The sequence below is a fragment of the Colobus angolensis genome, unplaced genomic scaffold, assembly GCF_000951035.1.
Source record: "Colobus angolensis palliatus isolate OR3802 unplaced genomic scaffold, Cang.pa_1.0 Scaffold6, whole genome shotgun sequence".
In the NCBI taxonomy this organism is placed as follows: domain Eukaryota; kingdom Metazoa; phylum Chordata; class Mammalia; order Primates; family Cercopithecidae; genus Colobus; species Colobus angolensis.
In genome coordinates this window covers 25,274,832-25,294,324 of record NW_012119598.1, presented here as the reverse complement: position 1 = coordinate 25,294,324, position 19,493 = coordinate 25,274,832, and the positions used below count along the sequence as shown (strand labels likewise).

The 19,493-nt window shown below is 40.9% G+C and overlaps 1 protein-coding gene across 1 annotated transcript in view; it reads right to left on the bottom strand.

The window, feature by feature from the left end:
* NRSN1 (neurensin 1) overlaps positions 1-18,998 on the bottom strand; it is a 21,123-nt gene extending 2,125 nt beyond the window's left edge. Inside the window, exons 1-3 of the mRNA XM_011962772.1 lie at positions 18,798-18,998; positions 16,931-17,003; positions 10,222-10,419 (exon numbers count right to left, since the gene is read on the bottom strand). Coding sequence (XP_011818162.1) covers positions 10,222-10,410 — 189 coding nt within the window. The 5' untranslated portion in view covers positions 10,411-10,419; positions 16,931-17,003; positions 18,798-18,998. The remainder of the gene's footprint in view (positions 1-10,221; positions 10,420-16,930; positions 17,004-18,797) is intronic.
* Positions 18,999-19,493: the final 495 nt, after the last annotated feature.

Below are 19,493 nucleotides of genomic sequence, written 5' to 3'. Positions count from 1 at the left end.
TACTTAATATGCATCAATATAAATTATATATACATAAGTATCTATTTTTTAAAATTTGTACAATGCTTTGCAGTTGACAAAACCTTCTTTTGCTTCTTTTGCTTACATTGTCTCATTTGGTCTTGAGGAACAGAAAAGTAGCCCTGATATCCAGGAGCTGGCCTTACTCTGTCCCCTAGACCTCAATGTTGTTAGAAGCTGGCTGGGAGCTCACAGCAAGGCCATGCTGTTCTGCTAGGCACCATGTCACAGAACATTAACACATGCTCATTCTGTGACCACGATGAAGTGAGACAAAACAGTGTCCCTTCATAACTTTGTCTAAGCACAAACAAAAACAATGTCCTTGTAAAAGCCACAAAATATCACATGACCCCCTCTCCTAGCTAATATGAATGACAGCTACTTCTTTACTCATGATGGCTTTAGTCTCACTCTAGTCTGTCCTCTCTATACATAAGATTTATTAAGATATCCAATCATAGAATTGTCCCTAACAATCCAGAGTGAACTCTTGCTTCATTAGACCCTCCCCAAAATCTCCCAACCAGAGCCCACATCCTATAATACTATACTTCCTTTTCACACTGTCATACTACAATGCTCCACAGTCCCCTATGGTAACATTCTTTCTCACTGTAATGAGTAATACATCCAACTTGTTCAACATGTAGGTGTGTTCCCGGTGGTTTTGGCTGGAGGACATGGACAGTCTTTGTAACTACTCACCTCTTTTCCAAGTAAGCAGAGAAGGAACCTTAATTGCCAGTTTACAGTTAAAGAAATGTAGCCTCAGAGAGGGTAAGTCATGGGCCAAAGATGGACAGCTAACAAGCTGCAGAGGCAGGGTTAGAAGCCACAGAGCTGATCCCCAGGCCAGTGCTCTTTCTCCTCTCACATGTAGCTATTTGGGCTGTACTTGTACAGGTGCTAGGAAGTGTTCAGAATAGCAGATGGAGGTTAAACTGCATTAGCTCAAGTTCTAATGAAATGTAACATACTAAAGATGGAAATGATGTACAGTTTGGTGGTCGACGCTCACAGGTTTGGAATAAATAGACTCACGCTTGGATTCTACCACCACCACCTAGCACTTGAATCATAGAAGGAAAGTTACTTAAAATCTCTTGTCATTAATTTCCCCATCTATAAAATGACAAAAGCTTATAATACGTACCTCATAGAGGACTTGTGAGGACTAAATGAGATTATGCGTAAAAACACTCAGCCTTGTATCTGGCAAAGTTATACATTGTATCTGGCAAAATTATGAATTGTAATAAATAGCTATTCTTTTTCTTATTTGGAAAGACACCCTTTGTAAAATTGTTATGCTACATTGGTAACAGTATTACAATTGCTCAGCACTTGGAATAAGGAATAGCTAACACCATTACTTTTTAAACACATTTTTCCTTTCCTCCTGTCCTTAATTGCTTTTAGTTAGAATAATGAGGTTAGGAAAATAACCAGATATATAACATGATTTAATCTTTAATATTTAAATTTTTGGGATAATACAATAATAAAGGTGGTTTGGCTAATAGGACGAAAACACATCCACGAATCTATCACCCTAGCAAAAAGGGGAAAAGGATAACAGATATTATTGAACATCTATTATGACCTGGGCTAATGCTAGATGTGTTTTTCATTTAATCCTTACAAGCATCTTATGAGAAGTAGGTATTTTTATTCCCATTTCACCGATAAGAAACTGAGGATTATAAGGTTAAAGAAGCATAGTTTAGCCAGGCATGGTGGCTCATGCCTGTAATCTTAGCACTTTGGGAGGCCAAGGTGGGCAGATCATCTGAGATTAGGAGTTTGAGACTGAGAGGTGAAGCCAGCTGGGCGTCTGGGTAGGGTGGGGACTTGGAGAACTTTTCTGTCTAGCTAAAGCATTGTAAACACACCAATCAGTGCTCTGTCTAGCTAAAGGTTTGTAAACGCACTAATCAGCGTTCTGTAGAAGACCAACCAGCACTCTGTAAAATGAATCATCAGCAGGATGTGGGTGGGGTCAAATAAGGGAATAAAAGCTGGCCACCTGCGCCAGCAGCAGCAACCTGCTCGGTTCCCCTTCCACACTGTGGAAGGTTTGTTCTTTCCCTTTCCACAATAAATCTTGCTGCTGCTCACTCTTTGGGTCTGCACTACCTTTATGAGCTGTAACACTCACTGCAAGGGTCTGCGGCTTCATTCCTGAAGTCAACGAGACCAAGAATCCTCTGGAAGGAACCAATTCCAGACACAAGACCAGCCTGACCAACATAGTCAAACCCTGTCTCTACTAAAAAATACAACATTAACTGGGCATGGTGGTGCATGCCTGTAATCCCAGCCACTTGGGAGTCTAAGACAGGAGAATCACTTGAACCTGTCGGGGTGGAGGTTGCAGTGAGCCGAGATCCCACCATTACACTCCAGTCTGGGCAACAAGCGCAAGACTCCATCTCAGGGGAAAGAGAAAAAAAGAAAAAAGCATAGTTCATGGTCCCATAAATAGCAGGTGGTGTGACTAGTTCTAACCCAGATCTGTGTGATTCCTACTACTTGTGACTTTTCTTCTACCCATAATACTTCACCATTACTATTTTGTATATTATTTCTTTCCATTATTTTTATTTGAACCTCAAAGGAGTTTTAGCCACCATATATGAACAAATTTCCACGATCTCATATTGTAAGGAAACTGAAAAACAAAGAGTCAATAGGATGTCTTCATTAAAAAAAAAAAAAAAAAAAAAGCTGTTCTATATAAGACATGAGTACTATAGGAAAAATTGGGCTGTACAATATGACATTTTGGATTGCTTTCTACATTTTTCTAAAAATCGTGGCAACTACATTTACTTTCCAAGACTAACCATTATTTATAACTTTTAGAAAATGACTCATATCAAAAACTTCTGAAGGTACAAGCAAAATTGATTTAAATATCCATGGTGACATGCTTCCTATGTCACTAAACTACCTCCCGGCTGAAGAATTGACATAAATTCTCAAAAATTGAGGGTAGCCAAAAGTGATCTTAGTTTCTGAGATTCTGAAGAGCAAGTGAGACCAGTGTGTGTCTGTCTTGCCTCCCCACTGCTCCTATTCCAGCCTGACACTCAATAAACCGTCCTGCCTGCCTAACTTAAACCACCAGACTGCTGAACGCAGAGCCAGGTGATTTCTTCTCAGAGGAGTCTGCTCCTCAGCTCAGCAGTGCTTTCGATGAAAATCCACTCCTGGACTATCGCTCAGAAGCTAAAAGGCAAACCATGGCTTGCAGGTGGCAGAATTCCTGCTCACTTGAAGAATTGGAATGTGACTGGCCTTTCTGAGCCTTCTCCCCTTTTCTATTGACATCAGAGAATCAGAGAGAGGCTCACCCTCTGTAGTGGGGAAGACAGCACAGTGAACAGCTAAATTCAAAGGTTCTGAAGTTGCTCTCAATGCCAGTCTTTAATGAGAATCTCCGAGAGATGCACCCATTGGGAAATTCCAGACATGCTAAAGCATGGGAGGGAGAGCGTGGGATCATAGGTGTGATGGAGTCTGTCATGAGTAGGCTGCTTCTAACCTTCTCATAGAGGATATGGGAGGTGAGGAGAGCAGTTGGGATGCATCAGCTTAGTCTTGGTACCATGCTGAGTACTGGAAAGGATAAAAATTGAGGGAGTGATTCCATACAGTCTCATAAAAATTGTCTCTGGACACAGTTCTAAGTCGAATTGGTCTGAGGTCTAACAGAAAGAGGGCTCCCAAATGGAAACAGTCAAAAAATTGCGATGCAGAGGTTATTTAAGGTTCTGAGTAACCAAAACAGCCTTGTTTAGGGCCACACAGAAAAGTTGAAATGCGTTGGGAGGGTCCTCCTCAAGGCTCAGTAGAGCAGCCTGGGGCCTTGATGTAAGGCCAATCCCAGTGGTGACAGAGAAGGGCTTCTCCAGATGGTGACAAACTCCCGAAACAGCAGCGAGGACAGTTTTTGTGCTGTGACTTCCGATTCCACTCTTGGCTGTGGGAGGATGTGTGAAAACCCAGTTCCTGCTGCTGGAAAGGAAAATTGGAGAGGAAGGAGAACTTATTTTTGCATGCCAGAAATACTGCTGGTAGGGGCTACAGGCCAGAGACTGCTGTTATTTTGACCAACATCCTTTCATTGTTTCCCAGTGAGCTGATGAGGCCTGAAAATGCATTTACTCCAATAGACAGAGCTGGCAGCAGTCGCGGCGCAGCTGTTCTGGCAGAGAGGAGGCAGGAATGACTGTTGGAAGCACGAACCTGCATGGCTGGGAAGAACAGCCTGGCGTGCGGGGAATGCTGAATGGGGCTCCATGTGCAAGGCGCCATCTGGGTTAGAGGTTATTTAGGGGAAGCGCGTCGAGAGCGAAGATGGGCTTTTTCTTCTGCATCAGCCCTGAAGGCTGTGCTGACCTCTCCAGAGCAGGAGCTGAGCCTGGAGCGGTGATATCTGCCAGCGGCGGGGGCAGAGTATAGCTCACCTGTCCCTGCTTGTCTCAGCTTGATACTGAGTTGTATGAAGCAAGAATCGACGCCAGGTAATCGAGGTCCTTCCACAGCCTGACCTCACGGTCTTCTTAGACCCTTTCACCTGGGCAGTGAAATCATACCAGCTCTTCCACCTGACAGAGATTCCTTCCTCCAGCGCATAAACACATTCAACTGCCTCCATCTTCGAAAGCAATTCTCCAGCTCTGCGTGCCTCTCTTCCTACTTCTCGATGTTCTTTCTACCCTTGACAGCCATGCTCAGTCCTCCACGATTTCCTTAAACCTGCTTCTCCGAGGTTACAAAGGACCTTTTAATTGTCAAATCTAATGTCAAATCTAATTTCTTTTTTTAGCTCACTTAAATATTCTACATTCGTTGATATTAAACACTTAAACGTTCTTGAAACCCTTCCCCATGGTTATCTCTGACACACTCTCTCCTCTGTGTATCTCTGCTCCAGACAACTCACTCTCAACCTGCTTTGCTGGATGTTCTTCATAACTTATTGGTGTTCCCCAGGATTCTACCCTTCCCCACCTTTTTTAGAGACAGGGTCACTCTCTGTCATTCAGGCTGGAGTGCAATGGTGCAATCATGGCTCATTGCAGCCTTGAACTCTTGGCCTAAAGCAATCATCCCTCCTTAGGCTCCTGAGTCCTCTGGGATTTTAGGCACACACCACCATGTCTGGTTCAGGAGTCTATCCTTGACCTCCACCTCTTCTTAATCACTATGTTCTCTTTAGCGTTTAATCAGAAGCTGCAGTTTCAACTCCCACCTGTTACCAATGACTTCCAAACCTCCAACTCCAGCTTGGATCTCTGTCTTGAGCTCTAGACCATATTTCTGACAACCAACAGGAAAATCTACAGAAAAATGTCCCAAACACTCCTCAAACCCAAAAGAGTAAAAGTGGTGCCCTGCAACTTCCTTCCCAATTTTTCTATTTGTGTTCTTCCCATCCACCTATTCCTGAAATTGTTCCTCACAGTCGTAGTGGTGGACATTAAATCTTAGTCACTCTATCTCATAAAAATCTCTTGAATCTTTTCTGTGTTGTCTACTGCAGCCACTCTAATGGTGCAGGCCATTATTATGTCTTGCCTGGATCATTGCAACAGTGTCCTGATGATCTCCATTGCTCCATCCTTCAAAGGCAACCTGAGAAATCTTTTATAAACAGAAATTATACCACCTGGCTTCTCTTCTTCGTAGTCTTCCACAGGACATTATGTCAAGTGAAATAAGCCAGGCACAGAAAGACAAATATTACATGATCTCACTTATATGTGGAATCTAATAAAGTTGAAATCATAGAAGTAGAGAGGAACTGGAAAGGAGTAAGAGAGGGGATTGGGAAGATTTTGTTTAAAAGATACAAAATTTCAGTTAAGAGGAATAAATTCAAGAGACCTTATTGTACAACATGGTGACTATAGTCCATAATACTGTATTGTGTTCTTGAAAATTGCTGAAAAAATATATTTTAAGTGTTCTTACCACAAAAAAGGATGTGAGGTAATGCATATGTTAGTTCGATGTAGTCATGCCACAATATATATGTATTTCAAAATAACATGTTGTACATGACAAATATATACAATATGCATTTGCGATTTAAAAAGCAGAGTCTTCCACAGCTCCTCTCATCTCTAGTATAAAATGAACTTCTTAATATCTAGAAAAACTTTGAAGGAAAAAAACAAGGACTTAAGTTTAAACTCTGACTTAGCTTAAGAAGGGGACTGGAGAGGTTAGGGCAGATAGGAGGAGCTTAACTTGGGTCTTGAGAGGAAAGAGAGGGACCGGAGTCCCTTTCACAGTTAGTAAGGCTGTGGAGGAGGTGGTCTTGGTCTTGCCTTGCACCCCCACATCGCCATCAAATGCCTCCATGACATATCAACCTCCGACATAGGCTGATACAGGCTTCTGAGACAGGTTGAGGAGAAGGCAAGAAGATAAGCCTCAGGTGAGCAGGGAATGACGGGGGGTGAGAAGACTGCTCCCATTGGTTTGACACGTGCATATGACACTGTTTGCTGCATGGATAATCAAGTGGCAACAGCCTTAGTCAAGGTTAAAGGCAAAGATACGAAAAAAAAAAATCCGCCATAGCCTGATTGATTTGGGGGCAGCAGCAATGGGTGATGGGACTATGTTACATCAATTTTTACAGATGGAATCAGCTGCAGGCAGTGGGATAAATTAGAAGTGGCTGAGGCAGTCATGCAGCAACCTAGGACCTCGGCTCATTTACTGTTGTGCTGGAGTCCTAGATGTACATCTTAACCTCAGAGAAAGTGTGTGGCACTCTCTGTGTGTGTGTGTGTATATACCTGATTATGATATCCCACCTAGAAAAGCCTAGATTCAGTATCTTGCCCCTCACTGTATTCAAGCTGAAAGGTTATGGAGAAATTTCTATTACATGGTCTTTCAGAGTCTTCTGTGAACTGGCTCTTGTATGCATTCCCAGGTTCAACTCCTGACTCTTCTTCAACTTTTGGACATTTACCCCAGCCACAGGGAACTCTTTGCAGTCTCCTGAACATGCTGTACTCTCCCATGGCTCTTAGCTTTTGCAATACTTTTCTCTCTACTGGAATGCCCTACTCCCGCTTGCTCACATGTGACCTCCTCTTGGAGCCATTTCTTCCCTAGCTGCATCAGATACCCACTCCACCCTACCCCTCAAACCCTGTGCTCCCAGTAAGTATTGTGCCTGCTTTAAGGGGAGCATTTAGCATATTGCATTATAACAATCTATGTACATGGCCACCTCCCCTATTTGTGAATTCCTTCAGGTCAAACGCTATATCTTATTCAGAGGTGAAGAAAAGATCTTCTTCATATTTGGAGAATATTTGTTCACCTCTGAAAAAGGAGATCTTATTCACATCAGAATCCCAGAGGCTGGTGCATGTTGCACAGCTGCACATTTGAAGAAAGAGAGGAAGAATGATACTGTGAAATAGATGTTATGCAGATGCATGCAATGAAGATTCTAACTCAGACCCATTTGATTCCAAGCTCTGTTCTCGTTAAGTCTTGCCATGCTGCCCACTGCTGCTGCCTCAAGAGCAGAGTTCCACCAAAGCACTGTGAGCACAGCCCCCAGTGAGAGGCCGACATGACTCTTGCAACATTACAGTGGAAGCAGGGAAAGGAGAAGCCAGCAATTTGAACCACCTACAGATGCAGTTTGAATGAAAGAAAAAAAAACATGAAAAAGAATCATAATAGAGACATGAGCATAGCTGGTGCCTTTTCCTGTGTTGGTACAAAGCACTTCAACCCAGGAACAGTTGGTTTATCCCTTGATAGAGGTGAGGTCTCTAAGACAGTGAATTCCTAGGTCAGTCAAGTTGACGCTAGGTTTCTTGTGTTTTGTGGTTCAGATATACATCTAGGACTCCAGCACAACAGTAAATAAATATTTTTCGATCTTGTTTGTGCAAAATAGAAGGGAGAAAATAATGAAATCTGAATTCTGGGGTTGGTAATTCACTGTGAGTTCTTTGTTTTAAAACCATAACCATGTTTTATTTGATGGGTTTACAGCTTCACAAATCACATAACAACTAGTGCTTTGGAGCTCCATGAACACTTACAATATTCTGTGTGTCAGTGGCATTTTAGGCTCTTGGCACAATAGATCTGTCAGGCAAATGCTTTTTTTTTTTTTTGACAAATAGGGAAACAACCACCCACATATCCGGGTAAATACAAGATGTGCCAAGCTTGGCTGTGCATTTCATTGGCTAAAGCCAGTAAGGATTCATCAGAGGTGAGATTTCTACAGGGCAAGGATGCTGTCTTGACCAGTTCTGATGCAGAGTATGTGACAACAATATGATGTTGAATTAACACAGGTCTTGGGTTATCCACGTTAACAACTGTGTTACCTAATACTTTATTTATTAACTGTATTTCAACTTTTTTTCCATTTAAGAACTCAGTGCTTCATACAGCAACCAGTAATAGTAGGTAATATAGCTAATGCTTATTAAGTACCTAGAAAGACAGTGTTAAGATCTTTGTAAATATTATCTCATTTAATTCTCATATCTTTTATGTGGTAGGTGCTGTAAGTATCACCGTTAGAGGCCCCATAAGGCCAATTAATTTGCTCAGGGTTACAGAACGATTAAACAAAAGAGCTGGGATTTGAGCTTATGTAGTCTGAGGTTAGAATTCATGTTCATAATTATTATGCTCTACTGTCTCTTGTTACACTATGTGACCAATAAGTTGCAAGTTTATGTCAATGTCCATGTCAAAAAATTCTGGGATCTTTTGGGAGAAACAAAGATTAGGGAAGACCTTAGGCATTATCTAAGGTTCATCTTCTCAGTATCCCTTTCTGAAGCCTCTTCCTCTTCTTAGTTTCTAAATGTTGGAACGTCCCAACGCCCTCTTCTCTTCTATGTCCACACTCTTTTCCTGGATGATCTCAGAAGTCCAGTGCCTTGTACAGATTCTATGTGTCAATAACTCCCAATCCATGAGCTGTAGATTGATATATTTAAATTGTCACTAGAGATCACTACTCGGATGTCTAATAGGCATAACCTTTAGCTAAATCTGACTACTTTTCACCATCTCCACTAATGCCACCAGAATCTTTTGCCTGGGTATTTAACACCCTCTAAATTAATCAACCTCTTCCAGTGGCTTCCCATGTGTCTGGAGGTAAAAACCCAAGACCTCACTATGGTGTACAAGGCTCTACATAAATCATCTGTGCCTTGTTATTTTTCTTAATTCATTGCCTGTCCCTTTCCTTACACCACTCCAACCAGATTGGAGACCTCTGGATCATTTTCAAACACACCAAACTTGTTCCCATTCCAGAGCTTTTGGACCTACTATTTTCCCAGTCTAGGATGACCTTCAGCCAGGTCTGTTCCCTCAACTCATCCTGGTATTCATTAAGATGGCATCTCCTCTGAAAGCCTTCTACCATCAGCATATCCAAATACCAGTCTCCATCACCCCCTGTCATCCATAGCACTATCACTACCTAACGTTCTGTCATGTGGTTTCTTTGTTTACAGTCTGTTTCCCATGATAGATTATAAGCTCCACAAGGGAAGTCACTTTTTCTTTCTCTGTTTACCACTTTAACCTCCAGCACTTTGAACCCTCTTGGCACAGAGTAGATGCTCACTAATTATCTGTTGAGGGACTAAATACATTGTCTAATGAGATTCCTTCATTTGAGGAAGCTGGGATCAGAGAGCTTCATGATCACACACTTGGTAGAGATGGAGCTGGTATACTGACCACTGTACTACATTTAATCATCAACTCTCTCTAAATACCTAACGATTTCTTTTTAATAATTGTTGCAACTTGTCAAATGATACTTACCACACCTGTAAGGGAGGTTGAAAGAATATAATGTTTTGCCTATGGATGGCTTCAATTAGTGACTTTAGTGGCACATTATTAATGGTAGCAATAATAATAATTCATATGGGAATTGTGCCTATTTATGTTTAACTTGCTCAACAATAATTGTGCTGTGTTTAGAGGCTTTCTTTGGCCCAAAGTTTAGATTCTTCTTTCCTAAGGTAAGAAAAATGCATTTAGTATCACCAAAAGTGATGCACACACAGAGAGTACTAAACCTCTCCATCCTCCACGGCTGCAGTATTAACCACGTCCAATAATTTTTCCATTCCCTAAGTTAAACACATGCTTCTTCCTTACCTTCCAGAATACTGAGCTCCACCTGTTAGGTGATCTCTGGATCTGGAAATCATCCTCATACTCCCAGATTGAGGCGGTACAGTCCTCATAAAACTGGTGCAGGTAGGACCGGACTCCATAGCGCTGGTACCCGCCCTCAACTGCAGCCTGTGCCTGCCTGGACCCACAGATGTTGCTGCAAGAACTCATCCTTCCCAGCTGGAATGACAACAACCACATGGATCAGCACCACGGGCTTTGGCCTCAGGATCAAAAGACATATGAAAGGTAAGAACCAGACTGAGTAATGTATGCCTAGTTGAACAGTGCTCTTTTCATTACAGAAAAGGCACTTTTAAAGACCTGTCTTTCTTGACCGGACGCAGTGGCTCACGCCTGTAATCCCAGCACTTTGGGAGGCCGAGGTGGGTGGATCATGAGGTCAGGAGATGGAGACCACTAACACGGTGTAACTCCGTCTCTACTAAAAAATACAAAAAACTAGCCTGGCGAGGTGGCGGGCGCCTGTAGTCCCAGCTATTCGGGAGGCTGAGGCAGGAGAATGGCGTAAACCCGGGAGGCAGAGCTTGCAGTGAGCTGAGATCCAGCCACTGCACTCCAGCCTGGGTGACAGAGACTCCGTCTCAAAAAAAAAAAAAAAAAAAATTAGCCCGGCGTGGTGGCCTGTGCCTGTAGTCCCAGTTACTCCGGCGGCTGAGGCAGGAGAATGGCGTGAACCCGGGAGGCGGAGCTTACAGTGAGCCGAGATCGCGCCACTGCACTCCAGCCTGGGCGACAGAGCGAGGCTCTGTCTCAAACAAAACAAAACAAAACAAAACAAAAACAAAAAAACAATTAAAAACAAACAAACAACAAGAAAACCTGTCTTTTTTTTTATTATTATACTTTAAGTCTAGGGTATATGTGCACAGCGTGCAAGTTTGTTATATACGTATACATGTGCCATGTTGGTGTGCTGCACCCATTAAGTCGTTATTTACATTAGGTATATCTCCTAATGCTATCCCTCCCCGCTCCCCCACACCCCACAACAGGCCCTGGTGTGTGATGTTCCCCTTCCTGTGACAAAGTGTTCTCATTGTTCAATTCCCACTGATGAGTGAGAAAAACCTGTCTTTCCTATAAGCTGCTCTTCTTTTTTGTTTAATGCAAGATTACCCTAAATACTCAATGACTAGAACTGTATCTCCATAAATGAAATGAGACACAACAGCACAACTCACATAAATTAGGTACACCTTTAAGCATGAAGCATGCAAGAAAGGGCAATAAAGAAGCTGAGATTTTTATTGCCTTGACAAGAAATCTTTAATCTCTTAGAATCCAGTTGTCTTTGCACTTACATGTTAAAGAATTGGGCAGGCATTCTCATTTGCTGAAGATGGAGTTTGCCTTAAACTGTCCTCTCAGATTTTTAACCCTGTTTCCTTGTGGAATTTACACGGCGTTACTCTTACTAGTTCGAAATTTTGCCTTCGGATCTCATGTATCTTCCTCCGACATTGTAACTAATTGTCAAGTTGTACGAAGTTTTATTAAAAAGCTGCTGAACAACTATGCCTCATGCTTTATTAATCACAAATGGCTTGGCCAATAATTTACACCTCACTAACTCTAACACTGTATATTTTAGCCATTATTTGTGGATACATCTGCCCATGTGGGTGGCTAGACTGTAATGTGGAGAGTGGACACAGCCTTTTATTATTTTCCATGAAGTGTCTAGTGTCAGTAAGAACTCAGAGAACTGTTAAATAAAACTACATCCTGGGCAGGCTGCTTGGGGCTCTGCCTTTTTAAGATGGAAATTTCCACTTTATTTGATGTAAATGTACCCTTAGGGAGAGGCATTTATATGGATTTTGTTACTAATCATGGTTAAAAATAAAAAAGAAAGAATTACTGAGGGACAGTAATTTTGGTGAATAAGGGAATTGCCAGTTATCATCTGTACTTTCTGATCTCCGTATAAGCAAATAAATGTATAGCTGGAAATGTGAAATACGTGTTTGGATTTTTAAATTATCCTGTAGATAGATGAGAACACATAGACACAGGGAGGGGAACATCGCACACCTGTCAGGGGGTGGGGAGCAAGGAGAGTGAGAGCATTAGGACAAATACCTAATGCATGTGGGGCTTAAAACCTAGATGATGGGTTGATGGGTGTAGCACACCACCATGGCACATGTATACTTATGTATGTAACAAATATCCACATTCTGCACATGTATCCCAGAACTTAAAGTATAATATAAAAAAGTGGAAATAATAAAATAAATATAAAACTCTGAAAGAACTCTTTAGTCCACAATATAACTGCCACACTATTGTTTGACTATAAATGAAGGTAGTTATTTTTGTGTTTTAAAATAAATCAGACTTCTTCCAAAAAAATTATCCTGTAGATAGTTTTAGTTGTGTGGACAGAGTCTATATCTGAAAAAGTGAGGAATAACATGGAAGGTTATTTTTCTATTAAGCCAGGTTTTCTGAGCTTGTGCTGTAATCCAGGCCAACAGAGGCATATTAAATGTTTCCAGTTACTTATGAAGCAACCAGCTTGTAATGTTTATCTGCAAAAGAAAAATATCAATCTACAATTCCATCAAATGCCTATATGTGACTACTTAGATTGATTGGATAGAATTATGGGGCTAAAATCAAAGTTGGAACCAGGGATAGTCAGCAATTCCTTGTCCAGTGGGCACAAAGTAAACCCATTAGAACATCTTTAAATATGTGCTCTTAGCTACAAATGAGTTTTGGTTAAAAATGTAGTCAAATCGAGGAAAACATGGCCCTGACCTTAGAAAAATGGTGCTATTAATGATGACCAATAACCTCATCTTTTTAGCTGTTGATCAATGAAAACCAACTAACTGTTAGCTCCTGTGCTTTTTTCTGTTTCAGATATAGCTACCATCTAAAGAAATCACCCAGGGAAAGAGTGCAGGGAGGCAAGAGTCTACACACCCACACACACAAACACATTTGCTTTAAAACATTTAGAAAGATATGATTTCATGAGAAGTCAAGATTTTTAGAATGTTCTTTGCCTGAATCGAGCAGCAAAATCTGGCAGATCAAAAGAATATTAACCTAGTTTTAATATTTTAAGCATTAGGATGATCTCTTCATTACCTTCTGTTTAATGCTTATACAACGAAGATGATTAACAAGAGCCTATTACCGTCGGTATATAAGTGGTATAATTTTAAAGGCATTTTCCTTTAAGGCATTCTAATGCAAATTTCAGTCCAGGGGAGATGGGATTGATATTACTAACTCTGCTCTGTCAACTAGGAAACTGAGGCATAGAAAAATCATCTACTAAAGGTTACACCATGAGTCAGGGAACAGATGAAAGATGACAATTAATACAAGAAGCAGGAGTATGGACTGAATCATATACTTGCATAGTCAGAACCACCTCCTCTAAATATATATTTTCAGATTTTCTATAAAGCATCAGAGACTTTAACATGAAAAAGGGACAAAAATAGATATGATAGGAATAAAAAAATCCCTCATAGCAACAGTAAGAGTTATGTTTCCTTAGATGCTGAAGTTGTTCTTTCTCAGGATTCAGCTTTGATGCAGAGAAGGATTGTGTGATATATTATAGCCATTCCCTGCACAGTTTGCTTCTGGCACACTAGGTTAAATGTTTCTGCTTTGTAAGATGAGACCCAGTTGTCCAACTTTGTAAAAAACAATATGGACAAAATCATAAAAGAGATAGAAAGTGTCATAAAACAAATGTTTTTGAGCCTGAATGATTGAACACTCTACTTGAAGTCATGGATTTTTAGCTATGTTAGCTACATTCCAGAAAAAGAATTCCAAAGCGCCTTTCTCCCCCGGGGGCACAAAACATGAACAAGAACATGGCCTGTTTTGTACTACATACACAGAGCAAAGAATGGACTCTATTGCCAGTTTTTGATTTGCAACTTACTGGTCAGGAGATTTCAGACAAGCTCATTAGCCTCTCTGGGCTATGGTTTCATCATCCTTAAAGTAAGAGGGTTGGATCAGATTAATCTCTAATTTCTTCCAGATGTAGTTTTTCAGGATATTTTGTCTGTCTCAATAGAATGATTCTATCATTTTCTATTGAACAAACAACTAGGTTTACTGATTTCCCACCTCCTTCCATATCCTCATTGACAGCTCAAATTCTTACTTTATACTAGTACGTATGCAGCTTCCATTTAAAAAGGGCATCTAACTAGTTAGGTTAGTTACTTGCGACTAGGTAGACTAAATGTTTGTATGTTGTTTGTTTAGCAAGTTAATGCATTATCATGTATGTTGCCTAAAATAGGTCTGAGAGGTATCACACATCTTCCCAAACATGCAACTACCTGGAATTCACTCCTAGAGGAGAATGACTTGGAAGAACATGAATTTTAAAATATAACATGTTAGATTGATGGTTTTGGACCTACAAAATCTCAACAGAGAGTTATACATCTCCTAGGGAAGTCAATAACTTTTTGTCCCAAATCTGAGAATGTTACAGTTGTTTGGAATCTCATTTGATTGATGGAAACTTCTGGTATCATAAAAAAGATATGTGAGGTCACTTCATAAAGTCACTTTAAAGACTAGGCAGTTATTAAACTATATACAACAAACTAGAATTGAGACAGAAACAGAAGCTATGTGTGAAGGCTTTTTACTCTGGCTCAGTATTTACTTAAAGATCAAGGTTTCACAAGAATTCTGATGTCTATATTTCAGTAGCTATAGTAGCAACAACAAAAAGGTTTATCTATGACTGTTGTTAATGAAAATATTTTAGAGAGCCTTTTTTTATTCACAAAAGCTTTAATATCACAGGAGGTATATGGATAGAGGGGATGAGTAAACACACTCTTTAGTGTTGTATTTAAATCAATCCACATTAGTCTTCATTCTGTAAACACGCTGATAGAGCCTGTTGCATCCTCCCTGCCAGCATGGCCATGGTGATGGGGCACAAGCAACTTTTGTGTGTGATTGTTTTGTTATCTATGAAGAGAGAGTTGTTTTTATTCTCTCTGAAGGATACTCTACTTGCTGATAAATGAGGATCCATCCATGGATTTCTTGTTTTTATAATCTGTCCATAGCAACTGTCTCAATTGCATGCACTGTTATACATTAAATGAATATTCAATTCTTACCAACTCAGCACACCTATCATAACCCAGAGACCAGTGGAGGGAAAAAATTATGCTGCCACTCCCTAGCAAATTCTCCTGAGAGGCTTTCTATAGTCAATATATCTAAATATCAGCCTTCCATTACTTTCTATCCCCTTCCCTAGGTTTGTTTCTCTTCCTAGCACTTGTTACTATCTGATATTCTGTGTGTGGTTTATTTACTTATGGTCTGATAGACCATATACATGATAGAGTGTAAGCGACATGTGGGCAGGGACTTTTTCTGTACTGTTGACTGCTTTACTCTCCAGTACTTTGAAACTTCCTGCAGAGTTCTATGTGGGTTGGTGTGGATGAAGGCCTGAGTTGTCCTCCATTTTTCATCCTCCCCTTCCTTTAGTGTTTTTAAAGTACTACGTGCCTGGCACCTGTGAGATAGATAGTAGTTATGAAGATGAATGGGGCCAGGTCTGCCCTCAATGAACTCTTGGGTTACAAGGAGACACACTCATGAAGCAATAAACATAACAAAATGAGCATCATCAAGAGGTATGTACAATAGAAGAGAGTACAAATGCTGAGAATCCCTTGAATAATTCCTGTATTAGGGAAACAAAGTCATGCATGTGCTATTATGATATCACTATGTGTGCCAATATACTGTAGTATCAATGTGCTGGAAATGTAAATTTCAGTCTAATATTTGCAGTTAATTTTTATTTTCCTCTATAAATGTTCATAGCCTTGAAGCAGAAATAAATCTTTATGCCTCATGAAACTCTAAGAACATTACAGACGTTATATTCTTTGTCTTCATGGTCTCCTTGAGAGAAGAGAGGCAGCAAATTGAGGCACAAAAAGAATGAGAGTTTTCCTGTGACACTATGTGTGAGTTAGTTGTGAGGCCAGGCACAGGCCCTGTTCTATTTATTTTCTTTGAAATATCATTCAATTTTTCATGCTGCTTTTCTCTCCCATAAAATGATTCTGAGACAATAAGACTGAGGTTCCCATTATAGCCACTTTTCCACAGGGCTAGTGCTGCAAAAGACAAAGTACAGGCACGTAGACAATTTAGACCACTTATTCAACACCAAGCCAAAAGGTCAGTTCCTTAAAAGATTCAGTCAGACTCATAGGGGATACAGGAAGGCATGAAAGCCTGCTAATAGCTTTTTCACCTTTAAATCAGGCATTCTGAAATTATATAAGCATGGTCTTAAAACCTGAACTGTGTTCCTACCAATGGATCATTTCAGAGATATTTTATTTTTCTGAAACAGTGGTAGAGATTGTGGCTTTATACTGAGTTATGAAAGTACCTTCAAAGTCAGTGGACATGTAACCACTTTTATAATTTTTAAAAAGGAGTAACAATGTAAGATGATCTTGTTATCATTTACTTTAATTCTTCAAGATTTGTTTTTTAGAAAGGTACATAAAATCCAAAGCCAAAATGAGAAAACAGGAACCCATATTCTCTTTTAATGTCTTCTTTATCTACATACAGACACAGGGTGCTTATGAATCTACATGTGATAGGGTTTGAGTCCTACCTTTGAAGTCCTCTTTTTCTTCTTCTTCTTGTTTACTCCTTGATCTTTCTTTTTAATGGCACATTCTTCAATCCTATTTAAGAAAAAAGTCTCTGCAGAATGTAATCCAGATCAAAATTTAAATTTCATAAGCCATTCATATAACTTATAAAGAATAATTTTAATGTTGACAAAAGCATTGACAAAGAACTTCATGTTTAGGAATTGAGATAACTTTCTAAAAAATAAAAGTCTAAACTACATGTTAGAACTTTTCAATGGGTTCTCATAATAATTTATAAAGTGAATGAGATGACATAAAAGGGCTTTGTAAATTATAACACACTATACACGTGCTATTCTCATTTTGATATAACTATATTCCGTGTCGTTAATAATACCAACTAGACTGATCCATTTCTGTTTTACAAATTCTAAATTTAAAAAAGTGACTTGCTTCCTAGATACTTCAGAATTGATCTTTTCTGGTGCTTGGTCTTATAATGTAAAATATATGAGTCCTATAATCACTATATTTTCTGATATGTTTACATGCATTTTACACTTCGTAAGGCTCTTTGGATGATTTACTTATTAGGCTGAGTTGTACTCCTATATCCGCTTTCTTCCTATCATGATCATTTTGCTTTCCAGCTGCCTAAGAAAAGCAGGTGCCCATGTAAAATTTGATTAAAAAGCCATTGCCAACTCTAAGGCTATTGGTTTCCTACATTACTCTAGTTATGTGAAATAAGATAATATCTGGGGCCGTATTTTTAAGGGATCATTAAGAATTCTTTCTGATGAACAGGTCCCCATTTGTTTGCAGGAGAACCTGAAGACTTGAGGTGAGTAAGCCTAGCTGAGGCCTGATAAACGGTTTTCAGCATTTCTAGGGTCAGCCTATATGGACCAAAGCCAAATCTTCAAGACTCACTTACTTTCCCACAAATTTTGTGAGTGGTGTGTGAGCAGATTTGGGGGTAAAAGCAAATTGTATTAGCCTCCTGGATCTGGATAAGCAAAGGAAAACAAGCCAATCGGAATTCACTACATTCTCCTCTTCCTCCCTCCCCCAACACCTGCCCTCCACCCCCATCTGTATCTCTTTCTTTCCTGTCTCTCTCTGCCTCTCGGAATTACATTTCTCTTCTTTTTATCTGTCACCTTCTCCATTTTCTCTGAAGATTCCACACATGCCCTTCACCAAAGGCTGGCCTGATGTGGAGCCCCCAGGAGCTCTCCAAGGTCCTGAAAACATTTCTGTTACAGCGCCAGGAACCAATCAAGCAAACATTAGCTGTTAAATTCCAGTTCTATTTTCTTTTTGGCCTCCAGACTCTGTCTGACCCCCCACCCTAATGTTCCTTTCTAACAACACAAAGAAGTAGGTCCTGAGATCACACCAAAACATTGAAACATCTTCAGACGTGGCACAGGAGTGGGGAGGGCCAGTGGGGGCTCAATTCAGCCTGAAAAATAAATCAAACCAACTTTGCAAACTCTACATACATATATTTGACTCTTTCCTAATACACAACTTTTCTTATCTTATGGAAAGGAAACTCTCAAGTTTTTAGCTGTACGCCCCTCCTGCCCGCCCCCCCCCCCAAAATTCTTACATAACGCAAAGCACAAACCACCAAAGCATGGAGCTGGCTCTTCCTCATTTGTATGTTTTCACCAATTTTTATACGCGTGTTTTTTTGTGGAGATTGGTGCACATATAATAAACGTGAATGAGGGAGGGAGGGAGGGAGCGAGAGAGAGAACATTTATGCATGAAGAAGGAGGAAGGAAAGAGAGAAAGGGAGGAGAGGGAGAACTGGAGAAAGACATTTGGAGCATAGAAAGCCGCCATCCCTGGACTCCGCGTGGCTTTACCTGCCCTCTCCGATCCCCTGACCCGTGGAGCAAGTGCAGCCAGCCTAGCCGCAGATCTCTCGCTGGGGTCCCATCACCGCCGCCGCCGCCACCGCTCCGCCTGGTAGAGCTCAGCCCGCGCCTGATTGACAGCCGGGAGTCCCGCGTGCCCGCGCACCCGAGGCCCGCGCAGCCGCCGCCGCCGCCTCCAAAGGGGCCGGGTTCCAGCTTTCCGAGAGCGGCGAGTGGGCGGGGCCGAGCGGTCTGGCGCGCCAGGCCCGTTCCTGCCTGCCCAGGGAGGCTGGTGCTTCTGTTAGGGCAGCTGGCAGGGCCTCTGGAAGTCTGGTCACTGGGCCCTTCTGAGGTTCCCCAGGACGGGCACCTTCTCTGCCTTTGTGCTTCTTCAAAGCTTTTTTCTGCCCAGACCATATTTTGGTCGTAGAAGACTGGTTCAATATACAGTTACGCGTCGCGTTATGACGGGTATGTGATGCTCTGAGAAATACGTGGTTAGGCGATTTCGTCCTGCTAACATCATAGAGTGTACTTTCCCAAACCAAGGTGGTTCAGCCTACTACACACCTAGCTATATGGTAGAGTCTACGCTACAGACCTGTACAGCATGTTACCCTGCTGAATACTGTTGGCAATTGGAAAACAATAGTAAGAATTTGTGTGTCTAAACATAGAAAACGTACAGTAAAAATACCGTATTATAATC